The sequence below is a fragment of the Larus michahellis genome, chromosome 9, assembly GCF_964199755.1.
Source record: "Larus michahellis chromosome 9, bLarMic1.1, whole genome shotgun sequence".
Lineage (NCBI taxonomy): Eukaryota > Metazoa > Chordata > Aves > Charadriiformes > Laridae > Larus > Larus michahellis.
The window spans coordinates 32,366,900-32,384,524 of record NC_133904.1 but is presented as its reverse complement, the minus strand read 5'-3'; the positions used below and the strand labels follow the sequence as shown (position 1 = coordinate 32,384,524).

Sequence of the window (17,625 nt, the reverse complement as noted above, 5' to 3'; positions counted from 1 at the left end):
GCATGTCACCCATTGTTTGCTTTTTTATTAATAACAGAGCCCACTGTCTCGGCAAATGAAATGATGTAAAACAAAGAAAAGCGCCCGCATTAAATTCTCCAGCAGGGGATTACCTTGCTGGCATTTACATATCTATGCAATAAATATTTTAACATGTTAATTATACACTAATAAGAAAAATACCTTTTGAACTTTCAGTCAAATTGACACACACAGAACCGAGTCCATCAGGGAATTAAAAGCAATTAGTTTTGTAACAGAGTGTAGTCACATTGTTTCTTCTCTGCAAATTGTTCTGTGGTCACCAGCCAGCCCTTTTTTTTGGTGAAAGCTGGTGGAAAGACCGAGAGGGACCAGAGGTTTCCGTGCCCGACTGCATCCCACTCGCTGGGGTCTGTGCCATACTGGGACGCTCCTTCCCTCCCGCTGGGTTTGCTGGTGGTTCCTGTCCCAGCCCTGCAAACCCAGCTTTTCCCACGTGTGGGGAAATCAAACTTGTAACCATCTCCCTTTTCTTTTCCTCCTTCCAGACTGAAAATTACTCCTTCGATTCCAACTACGTGAACAGCAGAGCTCATTTAATAAAAAGGTACGTAGGCTCGCTTGAAAGCGCTCGGGTTTGCCCAGCCAAATCCTGATTATTTAATGTTCTTCCTTACTGTGTTATATACTACTTGCTTTTCTTAATATGCAAAACGTTTTGAGAGTAATCATTTGATTTTAAAAACAGTATTTACTTCTTGTTAAGTCCCATTGCTCTTGGTTTGCAATAAAGGGCGAGTCTTTTTTTCTTCTCTTTGACTCCTTCGCACCGGGAAGTTGCAGTGAGTTAGGCAGAGTGCTGTTACCCTGACAACTTTCGAATTCATAGAGTTTATTCTATTTGAATGCCCAGGAATAAAATGATAGACCTGGATGGTGAGATCTCCCTGCTATGTGAGGTGAGGGAAAAGAAAAAAAAAAAAGAAATCTCGTTTGGGGGCAGGTAATTAGCTTGGATACACACTCACTGTTTTAGTTTGAATACCAAGGCAAAACAGCACTTTTCTGGGATTCTTTCTGCCCTGGGTAAAAGGGAAATCATCAGTTCAAGCTGGCAATTACCTCTGGGAGAATTTAACTGTTTGGATAAAGTACTGGGATCCTCAGAACTTCGCGGTGGCGAGGAAATGTCTTGGGAAGGTTAATGTCAGGGTTGAACCCCACCGGATTGTGTTAAAGGAGAGGTGAACGTCTTCCCGCGGGGCGGGCGGCCAGGTTTGCGTCTGCCTCCAGGAAAGGCACCGACGGGATCGATACTCATCAGGGCAGGGCTGGAGGGCCGTCTCCCCGTGCAGGAGGTAGTCGGCAGATCTTTGCCCACCTCCCCTCTCCTGCCTGGGCACCGGCCGAGGTGTGCGGTGGGCCAGCCGTGCCCGTCCCCAGCTTGTACCCAGGGCTCTGCAGAAGCCATGGTGTAACGGAGAGCAGGAGCTGGCCCTGAACCGTTGAGATCTGATCCGAGCAGTAAAAAAAAATAAAAATCCAATTATCTGCCTGGCTGAGATCCCATTTGTTTACATCTTAAAAATCTAAGGAGTAAGGGAGCTGCGAGTGCGTTGTTTAAGCAGCTCGGGTTCAGCTAGCGAAGGGCAGGTATATTTGCCTGCGTGGCTCATGATGTTTAACGATGCTAATGTGATTGCGAGAGAAAGATGGCTTGCCTGCGCCACGCCGCTCCTCGCCAGAGAGTCTGCAGGCATCCTGAAAGAAAAAAAACAAAAAAAAACCCCAAATCTATTAATCTTTCCTCGTTCACACCTAAGATAAAGGCAAGCAGCGCTCCCGCCTGCCGCAGCAGGGCTGGCTCCCAGGCTGTATTGTTTGGGAAATGCTGCTGCCGCCGGTTCCCCGAGACCTGCCCATCTTTTAGAGAAGTGGCAGCCGCGGAAATGTGTCGTGTGGCTGCTGCATTACGGTCTGGTTCACTGCGGGGAAGATAAATGCGCTGGAACACGGGTTGCCTGCGTATTACGAACAGCAGCTCCGTGTAGGACAGCATTTCCCCTCGCTTTCTACCTTTGTCTTGTATCTTAAGTACAACGGGTGCCGGGAACGTTGTGCAGACATCTAAGAACAAAAAATATTTTCTGTAACATACTGTGGCATCATTTTCATCCTTTGCCTTTATGGAGATGTTGTAGCTCTTCTATCTTTGGTGAGTGAATCTCCTCAAATCCAGCACTTTAATTAATCTATTTGTACTTTTCCTGTGTTGTCTGCCTGCCTCTCTCGCTCATCTACAAATGAATTGTAGATTTGTAGTGCTTTCTTAACTTAAAAATTCTTTGATGTCGCCTGGAATCAAAGTTAGTGGCTTCAACAGGGACATCTTTATTTAAAAGGTAATGTTTGAAGGTTTACCAATTTATATGTATTTCAGAGCTCCCCCCTCGCGTGCTTTTGCAAAGCATCAGATGGTAGGTGGTCTGCTTGGTTTCCGTGGAGACGCAAAAGGGCTTTTCAAAGTAATGAAAATCTCCAGCTCTTCGGGGCTTTAAAGCACAGGCCGCTTCTTCCACCAGTGTTTCACACCAAATCCACCAGTGAAAAAGTTTGGGGCGGTGGGTGCAGGTGGGTCCCCCTTGATGGGTGGCCCCAGGGATGCCCTGATGGCCGTGCCACCCAGGGCATCTCCGGATGTCCCTATGGCTCGCTGCAGCCGGGTGGTGCAGGGCATTGCCCCTCACGGGGATCCCCACTGCAGCCAGAAATGAAACTATTCCATCCCTCCGAGGCTCCGGGAGGAGAGCTGGGTGTCCAGAGCTGGGTGACAGAGCAGCTCAGCTCTTGGGTCCCCCCGGCTTGCAGGGGGTGTCAGGGAGTTCCCCTGTGGATCAGATCTCCTTAAATCTGTGTGCACTCGGACCCAGAATCACCCGGTTATTTTTGAAAATAAGAAGAGCATCGTCATAGTGAAAAGAAATTCCTGTTTCGAGGAAGACTTTTGTTTTCAAGCTTTAAGCAATTAGGATTTCGCCATCCCTGGAGGTATTTAAAAGATGGATAGACGTGGTGCTGAGGGACGTAGTTTAGTGGTGGTTGGACTCGAAGATCTTAGAGGTCCCTTCCAACCTAAACAATTCTATGATTCTGTGATTCTATAGGCTAAAAAGTTATGGTTTAGATCCTGTCTAACTTTAATATGAGATAATATGACTTGAGGGAGCCTAGTTATAGAAACAGCTCATTTAATGTATATATTTTATTCTCCAGTTTTATTCTCCAGTGCTGTTTCACTCTCTGCTTCCACACTATCCACAGCATCCTGACCCACAGGCTCCCACTGTACCCATGGGCAGAAGCAGCCTGCGAGGACGGCATGGGCCGGTTGATGTGTTTTGGGGTGCTGAGCAGGGGGTGCCCCCTTGAGCCCCCTTCCCCAGCTCTCTGTGCTGGAGGAGCAGTCCCTGGGTGCTGGGGGTGCCAGGGGACGTCCCTGTCCCTGTGGGGTGTGAGGCTGAGCAGTGGCAGCCCTGCCACCACGGTGGGTCTGGCCGAGGGGGCTACCTTGTCCCACCCAGTAAGTCACGGCTGTATCTCTCCCCCAGCAGCTCCACGTTCAAGGACTTGGAGGGGAACAGCCTGAAGGACAGTGGCCACGAGGAGAGCGACCAGACGGACAGTGAGCACGACGTGCAGCGGGGCCTCTACTGCGACACAGCCGTCAACGACGTGCTGAACACCAGCGTCCCCTCCATGGGATCCCAGGGCCCCGAGCAAGGTGAGGCACCGCCGGGCACCCTGGGGGGCTGGCCACCGCCTCCCCTGTCACCCAAATGCCCCATCCCGTGGCTCCAGTGCTGCCTCGGTGGGTGCACAGTAAGGGTGCTTAACGCATGCTGGGGATAACACTGTACATCGTCGGAGCGTGGGGTGGGTAGGAATTAATCTTCACGCCAGGCCTGTCAGGTAAGCGAGCAGTTAGGATTATCCACTGTTTCACAGGCAGAAAACCCAAGGTTTTGAGCATCCGCCTGACAGCAAGTGAGTGGTGGAGTTGGGATTAGGTCTGGAATTACTGGGGTTGGTCCCTGTTCCTCTTCGGAGTGCCCTTCCTGTGTGCTCCACTCACCCTCTCTGGAGCTTGCAACTTCTAAAAGTCAGCAGAGCGTGTGGGCAATCAGTCTGGCATCCCACGAGGGATGAGCTCAGGGCGAGGGTTTGTCTTTTCCCCCTCAACAGCCAGCACGGTTTCAGCTCTCGCGCATCCCCCTGTGCGAGAGATGAAGTCCTGCTCTGAAACCAGATGGGTATTGGCTAGAGGAAAGAAGTCAGAGGAGCTCAGCTGAGCCCGATCCGTCGTTTGTACTTGGGCATGAATGTCGCTTTTAATGTCTGACTGATGCAAACATCCTATGCAAACATCCTGTCTTTTTCAATTAAGAAGCCTGAATGCGGTTTGGTGCTCGGGCGCAGGGGAGCCTCAGGGCGCTTGGCTATATCTTGAGATAAGCTGTAGCTGAGGCGCAACTGGAAGCCCCACTGCTAAAAGACTTAAGGATATGAAAACAAAATGCTGTGATTATGAACTGGTCTTCAGCTGTTTAATTCAATTCATGGTAAACATCATTAAAAGCCTTTGTTTTGCTGTCATAAAAGAGTCAAACGGGGGAGAGAGAGTTCTTGCCATCTGCGCTGCCGAATGTGGTTTTTTATTTTTTTTTTTCTGGAGAGAAGCTGATCGGTGTATTAATTCTCGATAGAGTCTGTTAAATAGCCATAGTTAACCCTGTAAGACTCCGTGAGGAGGGGAACGCGGAGGTCACCTACCCATTCCACGCTGCCAGCCACGCTAATTGGAGAGGGATGGCATCCGCAGCGATAATGTATTTCCAGACAACCCTACTGTGGCCAAAGATGAAAAAAATTAAACATTTATATAACTGTACAGTGGCAGTTTAATTCTCTGCGGACCGGCGCCGTGTCAGAGAATGCAGGCTGATAGCTATCATTTATTATTCTTCTATTACAAAGAAATGCTTTTTCATTTCGATCAGGAGAGGGTTTCCTAAGATGCGTTTGCAGTAAGGGATGACTGTAGGAGCAAAAACGTTCATAATTGATTCCCGTCCCAATGAATGGTCTGAGCAACATCTGTTAATTTTTTGTCACATTTCTTCAGCAAAAAAACCCCACAATCTCAATGGACTGCAGATAGGGTTTTACAGAGATTACATTTCTGATAAGTCTGCGTGCTGGCTCTGTTGCGCACCAGATAACAATGCAAATAAGTTAGAGAGTATGAGTTGGAGGCAGAGCTTGCCGGAGGAGTCAGATGGAAATAAATATGGTCCAATCCATTGTAACAAGAACTCCTTCTTGCCTGTAAAATACCCCCCAAAAATCAAGAATATTTCCAGAAGGCGGCTTCTGAATGCAACCTGTGTCTGGCTCCCAGTCCCGTGATGGCCAAGGGGTTGGTGCTCTTGGCTGTGGGTTATATTTCCACCCAGCTGGACCTGCAGGCAGGCAAACGTGCTCTCCTGTTGTGCGGGACCCACATTGCCTTACGCCTGCCAGGGTATCCGGGTGTTCGTGGAGCAATGAGGGGAACAGCACAAGCGGGGAGGTTAGCGGTTACTGTCACAGAAACTGAAAAAAAGGTTAAAGAGACTATTTTCTGAGCTGATTTGTTGAGCGGGGACTGCAGAAAATAATCAGGAAAATCAAGATGCTGAGATGATGGTGATAACAGCGCTTCCCGCATGATTAAAGTGATGGTTTTGGCATAGTAATTTTTACTCGATTTTGGGTCAGAGTGGTGGGGAAGGAAGAAAACCCAGCAAGTCCAGTGCCGAGGATGCATGGGAGCAATGGGCTGACCACCACCCTGAGCACACAGTCCATGGCCAAAGGACAGCCTGGCAGCTCATGTCCCCATGCTTTGCCTTCACTCACTGTCCCTGCCCGATCTGCATCTAGTGTCATCCCGGAGAGTTGCCAGGGTTTGCTTGTCAATGTTAATGATCCTGCCAGGGAGCCTGGCAAGGTGCAGCCCCGGCCAGGCTCTGCTGGGCTTGGACCTCGGCTTGTCCACAAGTCCTTCGTGAGCGGACAACTCAGACTTCATCCAGATAACTGGGGAGTCTTTACCTGCCTGGTGGGTAATCCTAGATCTGCCAAGGCAAGACACTGGTTGGCAGAAATCCTTGCAGGTTGGTGGTAGAGTGTGTTGCCTCTGTGGTGGCACTGGGGGGTTAGCGTGGACCTGTCTGGCCAGCCTTCACTTAGTGAGATGTTGGATTTCCTGCAGAAGGAGGTAGGCATGGATGAGTCCAAGCTCCTTCAGTGTTCTTAAACCACTGTGTGAGCCCAGTGCTGGTGGTGAGTATGTGGCCACGGGACCCCCAGGGACCCGCTGCAGGTGTTCAGGTGGCCTCTGCGCCCTCTACCCCTCCACTGTCCTGGTGGCACTCTTGGGTGGGAGTGACACCAGCTGCCAGTCCTGCTGGCAGGAGCCCTTGCTCTTCCTTTGGAAATGACCTAGATTTCCAGAGAAATGGCAAACCACAGCATGGAGGGTGTCGAGCTTTAGTGGGCAGCAGCAGGTCATCATAAATATCGCCTGGAGCTCAGCCACGTCGCTTATTTTGGGAGTAGGACTTCTGCCCAGTCCCTCTTTACCTCAGGATCTTAATTATTGATTATAAATTCATCCATTGAAAAGATGGCTTTAATTGCTCTAATATGTACCCAATTTGGAGTTCATTATCACCCAGAATTGTTTTCCTTCCCCTGCTAATTGACACCAAATGGGATGCTGAGGAAGGCGGGCACCGATGCCGCTCCACCTTTCGTGATTGCCTGGCTGCCGTTTAATTGTTTGTTTATTTGTGGAGGTGTTAAGCGCTGCTAGAAGTTTATACGCACTCCTTTCCTAACGGCGTTCTCAGCTGAACTTCCAAACAGATTTGTTTGAGAAAGGGAGGTTTTGATGCGGCTGTTGGATCTCCGCAACATTTTGGGTTGGCTGGAGAAGTCTGTTGGAGGATGGGGGTAAATCCTGGGGTTCCCCGTCGTACCATGGCCTGTTTTCACACAATATGGAGTGGATTTTCTCCATGTTCTGGTGTAACCTTGACTCAAAGTCCAGCACTGGAGGAAACTGATTTCCAACAAGGGAGTGAAGTGTGCGGTGGTGGTGGTGGTGGGCAGGAGACCCACTACCTGCATTGCCTCCATGGACACCACCTCAGTGGGTGATGCCGGTGGCCGTGGGAGCTTTGCTGTCGGGTTTGAAGCTCCTGATGCCTGTTCCTCCCAGCAATGCGGGGAAATCTCAGCATGAAATGTTTTCCAACACTGCAAAGCGTGGCGGTGCTTTTCCCGGGAAATGGCAGCGCGGACCAGATGTTTCGCAAGGTAATTGAAAATTCCATTTTATCAGAAAGCATTTGCTGTCAAAAAGTTTTATCTTTACTTCAACAAAGAGGTTGATTAGATCCCTCAAGACCTGAATTAGCATCTTTGAGGATAGATACTCTGTTTTGTGATTCAGGTAGTTATTCCTCCCTTGGTTTTGCTCATACCGGGACTTTTTTTTTGTTTTTTTAAATCCCTTTGCCCTCTTCCAAACTTAGCATTTGTGCAGGTTTGGCTTGTTTTCTTTGTACGGGCACCTACATCTGCTTAAATATTTTCTACTACCTTTTTCACCTTGCGTTGAGCCAGAGCCATACTTATACTCTGTAAGTCATAGGAGCTCCTGCCAGCATAGAAATCAGAAAGGAACTATTTCAAATATGTGTTTTTAATGTTAGAAGCAACAGATTTCAAACTTATCTTCATTCCCAGTGCGGGCTAGTATTTTTACCATCAGTTGTAGAAGGAAAATCGTTGGCCAAATGAAGCGGTGATTCGCTGTTTAAGATGAAAATAGAATCCAAAAGAAAATAAAAAAATAATAAACACACACTAATCATAAAAAAAGCGCCAGTGTTAGAAATAGTCACCACAGCCATAAAACAGTGAAAAAGCTTTAAAATCAAAGTGAGAGGGTTTTTAAGCAATGTCAGTAATGTGTCTCCACAGAGAATTGCTTCTAAAAGCGTCGCTTCCATTTTTCTGGTGCCAGATCAGCAGTAAAGGTTGGCGTGAAATGTCATCTGGAAAGACCTGATCCTGCATACATTTCCACATTTGAGTAACTTTGCTCACAGAGGTGCTTTAATTGTGCCTGAGTCTTGTAAACTCCAGCAAGATGGAGGGTTCTTTTGAATAGAAATGGGTTATATTGAAATGCTTACGTTAAGTCTTCTTTATACTATCGCACGGTATAGGAATAGGCATGAATGTAAAGCAGAGCCGGGCGCGTGATACTCACCGAAACTTTTCTTGCTGGTTGCAGCCCAAATTATTCAGATACATCGTCATTTAGGGGATCAGGTTTTATCTAGAATATTCCAATAGGTTCTTAGGCTCATCTCCATAGTATCTGGGTGCATTTCGGTTGTGAATTGAGAACATGACTAATGGTATTAACTGGAGGCAAACACAGGTATTAGAAACTGTTGATTTTTTAAGCTGATTTCCAGCAGTCATTCCACCTGCAACTCCCTTTTGACTCTGCAGAAAAGCCTTTCTCTAGAGCTGTATGTACACGAAGACCTACGTGACATATTCTAGGGCTTTGGAGGCTGGAAATACAGCTGCATTTCCGTGGAAGTTTGAACAAATTAATAAAAATACCTACTTCCTTGTATTCATATATGCAGCACAAGACATAAAGTATAACATTCATGTGTGAGTGACAGCACATCCCTTAAGATGGATAAACGCTGTAAGCTTTCTTTACAGGGCAACGTCAATTATTACAGCTCTTCTGATTTCTGCATTATTGCCTGCATGTCGCCATCAAGCAGCCTCGGTGAGCTCAGCCGTGCTCCTGCAGTGGCCGGCCTGGAGGGAGCAGTCAGCTTCCCACCGAGCTTTGAAACCCCAGAGAAGGATTTTTGTGATGAGTGGGTAAGCTGGGCTTTGGGAAGAGGAGCTGATTGTCTTAAGATTCCTACACTTTTAAATTATTACGTACAGAGCATCCAAGTCAGCTCATGGATGGCTGTGTGGTGGTTGCTGATGCTTTTGTACATGCTCTCCATCCTCCCCAAGTGCCCACTCTTGCTAACGTGGCCCAGCTGGGCTTGGAAAGGGACATAACATCTTTTGTGAGACCAATACGTAACTGGAAGAAAAGCTGTCAAGCACTCAGACTAACAAGGCTTTCTTCAGGTTGACCCTTATCCTTGCCAAGGTCCACCTTCAATGGGTGATCTGGACAGGCAGAGTTGGGCGGTGGGTTAGGCTGCCCCACCGATGGGCTCAGCTTCCTTCAGCGCCGTGTTGTGGTCACTCGAGGAGGTTTCATCCACACATGGACACTCTGGCTGGCACGGACAGACCCCTCGTGGTGCTTCTGCCTTATGTTCCTAGCTCTGTAGCGTTGAGCAAAGCACGGAGGAATCCTCACTGGAACCTGATGGAGGGGCAGGGGTGATCCTGAAGTCATATCCTCAGCCATAAATGAACACCGATCCCCTTCTGCAACAGCAGAACTGAATAACAAACAGATGTGTAACCTCCTTTCTTTGCATAAGAAGCATTGTCAGATATCCCACATTCCTGGCACTCTTTCTTCAGCTTCCAGGCTCCTTCCATCAAAGATAATTCTTGCAACATCTCCATCGCTGAAGCTGCTCAGTCCAGGGTCACAGGAGTTATAACCTTTACATCCTCGAGTCCTTGCCATCTAAGCATAGAAAAAGCTCACCAGATGTGAACGTTTTGGCAACTTTGAGAGGGAAATTCAAACTTGGCTCCATGCCCTGTTGCGTAGGTTTGTAATGGATGAATGATCAACCCAGAAAGTTGGAGGGTTTCTAGTGTTTTATTGTACTTTTTAATGAGATTTTGTCAAATTTAGTTATTGCTTATCCATATTTTTGCTGGGTGACTGGAAAGCAATTTATAGGAGATAGGAAGAAGTGATATTTCTGATTAGAGAGTTTCAGCTTCTCTTTGTGCTTGATTTTGTTAACGGCTCCCAAACTCCAGCCCAAGCAGAAGATCCGCAGAGATCTTTGTCAGGGTTCAGCTGAACGACGGGGCGGTGCTAACCCCAGCTCTCGCAAAGCATCCTTTTCCAAAACCGCCACACAATACTTGGGTTTTCAAATATTTCTAAGATAAATAAACAGTTCAGTCAAGCTTGCAGCTTCCTTTTCCCTTATAAACAAGCCAAAAACAAGCCACGTGGACTTTTTTTTTCCCCCTTTGCCAGTAACCTCTAAGGAAACCATTAACACTTTCTGTCTCCCAGCAGTTAAGTCTGGCAAAGTGGTCAAGGTAATGGCCATCGTATTTAACAGTGGGGAAGGTATATGAATAAAACCGAACCTTCTGCTAACGCAGCACGCCAGCACTTCCTGATCTCCTCCTGTAATCAATCTACATCGTTAATGACTCTGAAAACAGACTGAACTGCTGGGGCTGGCACCGGGAAACTTGCATTACAAACTAACCATCTCTTATTAACCTTTCGGTGTTTCCTTCACAACACTAATTAGAGCCAAATAAAACTACTGTTTGTGAAACTCTTAAGTTAAAATACAATTTTCAGAGGAAGTATGGTAAACTCCAAAGCTCCTGTTTGCTTGGCCTTTCTTTTTAATTATGATGGAGGATGGCTGTTACTTGTTTAACTGAGGCTTACATGATTAATGCTGCAATGTTACTGTAATTAAAATGGCAAAAAAAGATGTGATTGGAGCCTGTATAATTTACAGACATGTCGGCATTCTGGTGGCAGAGCAGCTCGAAGTGTTGCAAAGAGGAATCACAAAAATTTATTCTAATTAAAATTGCCAGATTGACTAAACAACAGGTGACTTATGTAACTTGAGCGACTTGCTCTCGGGGTGAGAAATCATCTGAAATCAGTGAATTATACAAAGCTGTCTATTATTCTCCTAAATGGGAAAGTGTGTGCTTACCATGGCAACCCGCATCAATTTTGCAGCCGCTGGAAAATACAGGGCCCTTTATTAAAGGAATAATCACGGCAAGCAGCGGGCTGACCCTCGGCACGGCGAGTTTCCGAGCATCCTTCGGAGCCCGGCTGGTTGCCATTGGGTTAAATCCCGTCCTGCTGCACCGAAACGTGTCCCGAGCAGCTCCGGGAGGGATTCAGGTACGACGCTGGACCCACAGCTCCGGAGGGGGTGGTACAAGGTGGGTACCTGCTTTTTTCCCCCCCAAAATAACGGTGCAGTTAACTTTTTAAGTGCAAGAAAGATAAATCATTTGGACCTCTCTTAATTACGCTGGCATGCTGCAGGGAGCTGCCGGGCAGGGGACCGCATCTCCCCTGGGTGCAGGGGAAGGAGCCCAAACCCCCCGAAATACCCCGTATTACGAGTGTCTAAACTGCTCCGGTTCCAGCAGATAACTGCTGAAGGGAGACACAGCACTGGGTTTGTCTCTAGGTTGTTTTACTAAATGATCTATGTAATAATATATAAGTCAAAACTCTGTAATAATTGGCACCAAACAGCAAAGAGAACTTGCAGCTTTTATCCGTCTTAAGGGAAGCGCTGCCACTCAAAACTCGGGAGTGCTATATTTTATTTCTCATACAGCATATATGAATGTTAGAGAGTGCGTGTTTTTAAGTGGGTCAGAGGATTATTAGGAAGTTTGGCAGCCTTTCCTGACGGCAGACAGGCAGGTACGCAGCCGAGCGGGCTGTGCCGGGCTCCGGCTGGCCTTGTGTGGCCTTTGCTCAGTCATTTCCCTTTCTATCCTGCATTTAATCCCTGTGTTTGTTTGGAAAATAAATTCTTTATAGGAAGTATATTATAGATATATGCTAGCCATAATGTGTATGATCACAGTAAGCGTAATGTGGCCCCTTTTTTGCCGAGCATCTGTAATAGTAATGATCAGCTTCCCCACTCGCAGCATTAGCTCTCTTAGTGTTTTTATTTTTCAGCAAGAAACCCTTTTTTGTTCCGTTTTCCTTATCGTATTTTCACCCTTTTTCAAGTGTGGAGAATGACTTGCTTTGTAACCGGCTTCATTAGCTACTGGCACGTTGTGTTTCATTACCGATAGCCACAGCCGGCTGCGGGTGACAGCCTGTGGCAGCGGGTGACACCAGCAGTCACCACTGTGTCACTTCACCTTCGGGCGGTGACGGTGACACTCGGGGCAGGGAAGTGGAGTCGGGTTGAGATGGGCTGGGCTGGAGGTCTGGGGGTAGGAAATAGGAGGACATGTGGGTACGTGGGACGACTAGCTGTAGCCAAAGCCGAGCTTTATCCTGAAGAAATCCTGGGTTAACGTCAGTCCCTGTAGGAAAAGGAGAAAATTGAACCACACAAAAAAAAAAAAAAAAAAAAAAGAAGAAGATGAAAAAAGCCCTCTCTGAATTGAAGCAATAGGAAATGAAAATTGCTGAGATATACTGTCATGTGGGTAGTGGTGCTACCAACCTTGTGCTGCAGTAATTACCTCTATGCATGCAATTTGTGCTCGGCTACGACTGATTTCCCACATCATCCGGTGCCCAGGCTATATTCAATCAGTCCCAGCTGGAGAAAACGATCTTGGATCATTTGGTGAGATGTCACCACAGATGCTACCTTGCCTCTTAGGGAAGCGCTCGGGAGCCTCCCCAAGGGCTGGGACAGTCACGAGAAGGTCCCTGTGAGGCAGAGGGGTGCCACCTCCTGCGGGGTGGGGGTGAAAGGTGAGGAGCTCCTGGCCCTTTCTGGGGAGACGGGTCTGCTCCACTGGGTGCGTGCGGGAGACGGTAGGTTTCGTGGTCGTTCTTGCACTGGTTTATGTGAAAAATGAAAGAGCGAAGAGCAGTGGTTGGAAATTTTTTGCGAGAAGCCTGAGGAACGTGGGTGTTCTCATCGCTTGCAAAGCAAAATAGGTCGGGCACTTGATTTCCTTGGATGCTTTGGAAGTGTCGGCTTCATTAAAGATAGGAGGGAGGAGAGTAGCTGGTGCGAGTGCAGCAGACGGTGCTGCCTCGTCCAGTTTAACAGGGGAACCGCTCCCGATCCAGGCGAGGAGCCTCCAGATTTGCCCTGTAAGAGGAACGGCTTTCTCCATGCAAATAACTGGGCTTCGGGATTTGATAAGGCTCAGCGAGAAGTTGTAAAGGGGCAGCTCCTGTTTGGGAAGAGGAATTTGGCTAGAAACCTGAAGTCAAAACCATGCGTAGTTGTAATTCAGGAAAGGTCAGGGAGCCAGAAGTGGTTTTGTGAGTGGGAGGTGCGTTAGTGGAGGGTATAAATTGTTGGTGGATGAGAAGCTCAACATGACCTGGCAATGTGAGCTCACAGACGAGAAAGCCCCCCGCACCCTGGGCTGCATCCCCAGCAGCGGGGGCAGCAGGGCGAGGGGGGGGATTCTTCCCCTCTGCTCCGCTCTGGGGCCACCAACATCAGAAGGACGTGGACCTGTTGGAGGAGGCCCGGAGGAGGCCATGGAGATGCTGCAAGGGCTGGAGCCCCTCTGCTGTGAGGACAGGCTGAGAGAGTTGCGGGGGTTCAGCCTGGAGAAGAGAAGGCTCCAGGGAGACCTTACTGGCCCTTCCAGTCCCTAAAGGGGCTCCAGGAAAGCTGGGGAGGGACTCTGGATCAGGGAGGGGACCGATAGGACGAGGGGTAACAGCTTTAAACTGAAAGAGGGGAGATTTAGATGAGATCTGAGGAAGAAATTCTTTGCTGTGAGGGTGGTGAGCCCCTGGCCCAGGTTGCCCAGAGAAGCTGTGGCTGCCCCATCCCTGGAGGGGTTCAAGGCCAGGCTGGACGGGGCTTGGAGCAACCTGGTCTGGTGGGAGGTGTCCCTGCCCAGGGCAGGGGTGTGGAACTGGATGGTCTTTAATGTCCCTTCCAACCCAAACCATTCTGTGATTCTATGATAAATACCCTTGGGTAGGGTCTGGCAGACCCAGGTGGGTCCCCAGGTGGGCACTATGCATGTACTGGACTTTGATTTGGTTTTCACTCTCTGTGTTGACCAGCTGAGGTGTTTGTGCTGCTGACGTTGCTGCTCGCCACAACATTTGAACGGAAGCCGTGTATTCTCACTGCTCCACCTGGCCCGGCCTCACTGCCTTTCCTAAGCACCCATCCCTGGGTGCCCGGGTCCGCCGGCAGCACTGACTTCCACAGCCGGCATCTGCTCTGACAGGCCGTGCTTTCCCAGCCACTCTCTGATTAGTTTTGGTCCCTCAGATGCATTGATTTACAGACCTTTCCTCTGCAATACAGCTTTTCTCAATGACAGTCCATGAGGCACATGATAACTCAGCAGCCTAAATTATTCAGGCAAATTGAATGTGTTTGGCTTGTTCCAAACTTTTGTTTCCTTTCAGTGCTGTCAGGAGAACAGGTAGCCGTGACGCTTGTATCCAACTCATTCCAGTGCCAGGGAGACACAAACAGCTCAAGTATAACCCGTGTTTTGCCTTGTTCATCACTTATTTCCAGCTTTAGTCGTGCTTTTTCTGGGCACTTGTGTGCCTCATAAAAATGTTTAACTCGCATCTTGGGTTGCTCCCCTCTGGTACGCTGCTGCGCTCTGGGAAGTCACTTCATCTTGTGGTGGAAACAGCCCTGTAAAATACAAAGAAAATTCTGTATCTATTCCACCCTTCAGCCACGTGTTCCTTTGTGGAACTATATTCACTCATGCAAATATTTTGACCCATTAGTCATCACTATAGGATCCAGGAACCTCACATTAATGAAGACAAGTAATTAAAACGAACAATTCCACCTGCAATTCCCTCACCGCCTGACCTCTGCTTTGTCAGTCTTCCTCCATTGTTATTGGGAAGATATGTCCAATTAATTCACTATAAAATCCACGCGAGCCCTTCCCTGGGCAGACGTGCCTTGCAGGGACCAGTGAGCTCTGGCCCATCAGGTGGAGAGGAGATGCTTCGTCAGTGCAGAAATGTCCCCTTGCTTTCTGGAGACTGTTCTGCATCAGGAGCTTCTGGGTATGGCTGGAGAGATTGGCTTTTGCTCTCTGAACACGTGGATTTGCTTCTTACTTCGTCTGGAGGTTTAGGACCCGACTCAAAGCCCATTGAATCCAGCAGGACTCTTTCAGCAGAGACCATTGGGCTTGAAATAGGACCCAGGAGAGACGGCATCCTCGGGGGACGTGCTCTGAACTTTGCTTGAGATGTCGGGCATCTAAGCCTGTGTGCGGAAGTGAACTCGGGGAGAAGAGATCCGCTACTCAGCATCGCTCTAATGCAGGCAACGAGGCAGAGCCGCTGCTGGAGGATGGAGGCTTGCCTCGGAAAATTCTAGCTGCAAACGAGACACGTGATTTTAGGAATTAGAATAATTACCCCCTGGAACAGGTTCCCAAGGGATGTGATATATTCTGTATCACTTAGAGTCTTTAAATCACATTTGCATGTTTTTCCCAAAAGCGTGCCTTGTCACTCCAAGCGAAGGGCTGTGTGTTTGGGAAGCACGGCGTGACAAAGCTGAGCATCCTGTGGTTTGCAAGGAGACAGAGCAGGGAGTTGCCGTGGCCCCATGGGAATTCAGCTCTACAGATCCCTGCAGGAGTGGGTTTTGGCACGTCCTCGTGGAGAAGAGCTCACGACTGTCCCCTCGGCCGGCGCTGGCTGCCATGCAAGAACGTGCGGGATTGAGCAAGTAGCCGCACTGGGGGTGATTCAGGAGTGAACTCCCCCAGCCAAAATCTGCCTTCCCTTTCCGAACACACGCAGTCCCTTCCTCGCTGAATCAGACATCTCCAAGGGCTGAGCAATCCTGGCTGTATCGGTGTTTCCAGGACCTTCCCTCCCACCGCTCCCCAAATGATGAGAGCGTTTTTGAAGATCTCATTTCCTGGCCTTTCCCTTTTATCTCTCCAAACAGCAAGTAAACGAGCAGCCCTTTAGTTTTTAGTTACTGCTTCTGCACCCGGTGAGCTATCAGAGGCTGTTGACGACAACTTTTCTCTTTTCCGTGCTCCTGCCTGCAGGATTTGGGGAGATAATTCATTTGGTCCTGGTGCTTTGTCAACTTTCAGCAGTTGTAATTGCCTAATGATCAGTGCTGATGCTGTTGTTAAGCCTGTTAAAACTTTGTCCTGCTGAACAGCCAGGCTGCGGCTGTCTCATCATGTTGTGCCTGCTGCTGTGTGGGCTGGGGATGCCTTTGATGCTCCCTCCCCGGCCCTGGCTTTGGTTGATGCTGCCGGCGCCTGCCGAGGGGGGACGGATGCAGCAGGGTGTTATCCACGCTAGGGAACCACGCACAACTGACGAATAACCCCACGGAGAGCCAGATGCTTTCCAGAATAAATCTCCCTTTGTCTGCCCTGATGCCTACACCAGCCCCGAGGAGCCTGGGGAAGGTGGTCCATTGCCCCGAGCCCTTGCAGGGCATCAAGAGATGCTCTGGAGGAGACTGTCACTAGTAGGGCATTGCGATTTAGCAACCTCCATGCCATTTTTGCTCTTCCATCTCTCGAGTGCCTTTTCCACCTTAGTTAACATTTTTTTTAGAGCTCTAATGGCCGCATTTCATGCTATCACCTTCTTTGCTATGCATCCAAGGTGCCCAACTGGCTGGTGCCGTCTCTCGAAGCTCCCGTCGCTCATCCTCGCCTCTTCCAAGGCTGTTTCTTACTTAATGGCACACACTGAACATTAGTGCATTACCATCCCTTTTCCAAGAACAGTCTCCATCCACTCTTCTCTTGTCCCCCAGTGCCTCATCCAATTTAATTAATTATACTTAGTATATTACGCATCCTGTCAAAGTTTTTCCTTTCCGAGGTTTAATGGTTTTTTAATTCTAATGCATGCTGCATGTGTAAGTGTTTTAGAAACGAGGCGAGCGTGCAGTGGCAAAGAGGCAGCATTACATCTGTGTGCCGCAGACAGCGAGGGTGGATCCCTGTAGAGAGACTCCAGCAGAATTACTGCAGGACCGCGTTGCCTGCCTCCCCCGTTGCATCCCCCTTCTTGTGCCCAGGGAAGGGGCAAAATCAGGCTGATTCCCACCACCAACACATTTGGGTTAAGCATCTTGTGCTCCTGCCATGGGAGTGGGCGCCCGGCTGGCGGCTCAGCCCCGGCCCTGGCTGCCGCAGCCCTGTGGTGAACTCCAATGTAATGAATTTGACTCTTCTCGCACTAACTCTGTCTGAAAGCACCAAATTACATCAGTCATTTCGACGTTGCTTTATCCCTTTGAAGAAAGGCTGCGTTAAGGATGCGGTGGGGACTAGACTAATCAGGTAACGCTGGCTAAGGCTGGTACTTATTGCTCTTTATTTCCCGGTGACAGTTAAAAGGTTTGGTCAGAAAAGTGGTTCAGGAGGAATGATTTTGTGGGGTCTTACACCTACTAGCTTTGGGTATTTCCAGATAAAACCTGCTCAGGCTAAGAGGGTTGTGGGTTGGTGGTTTATTTTTTTTTTCCTTGCCTGTCGTGTTGCAAAGTGCTTAGGTTTTGAAAATCCAGCTGGGCTCTGTCTGTCTGTCACACCGTCACCGGGAGTAACGATGCCATGGTGCAATTTAGCTGACAGCCC

General features: G+C 48.7%; 1 protein-coding gene across 2 annotated transcripts in view; it reads left to right on the top strand.

Annotated features, from left to right (window-relative positions):
* Positions 1–17,625, top strand: part of PCDH19 (protocadherin 19) — a 55,832-nt gene that overhangs the window by 27,797 nt on the left and 10,410 nt on the right. Inside the window, exons 3-4 of one of the 2 annotated variants that reach the window (XM_074600301.1) lie at positions 531–589; positions 3,591–3,763. In XM_074600301.1, the coding sequence (XP_074456402.1) occupies positions 531–589; positions 3,591–3,763 (232 nt within the window). The remainder of the gene's footprint in view (positions 1–530; positions 590–3,590; positions 3,764–17,625) is intronic. The other variant, XM_074600302.1, reaches the window with a different exon arrangement.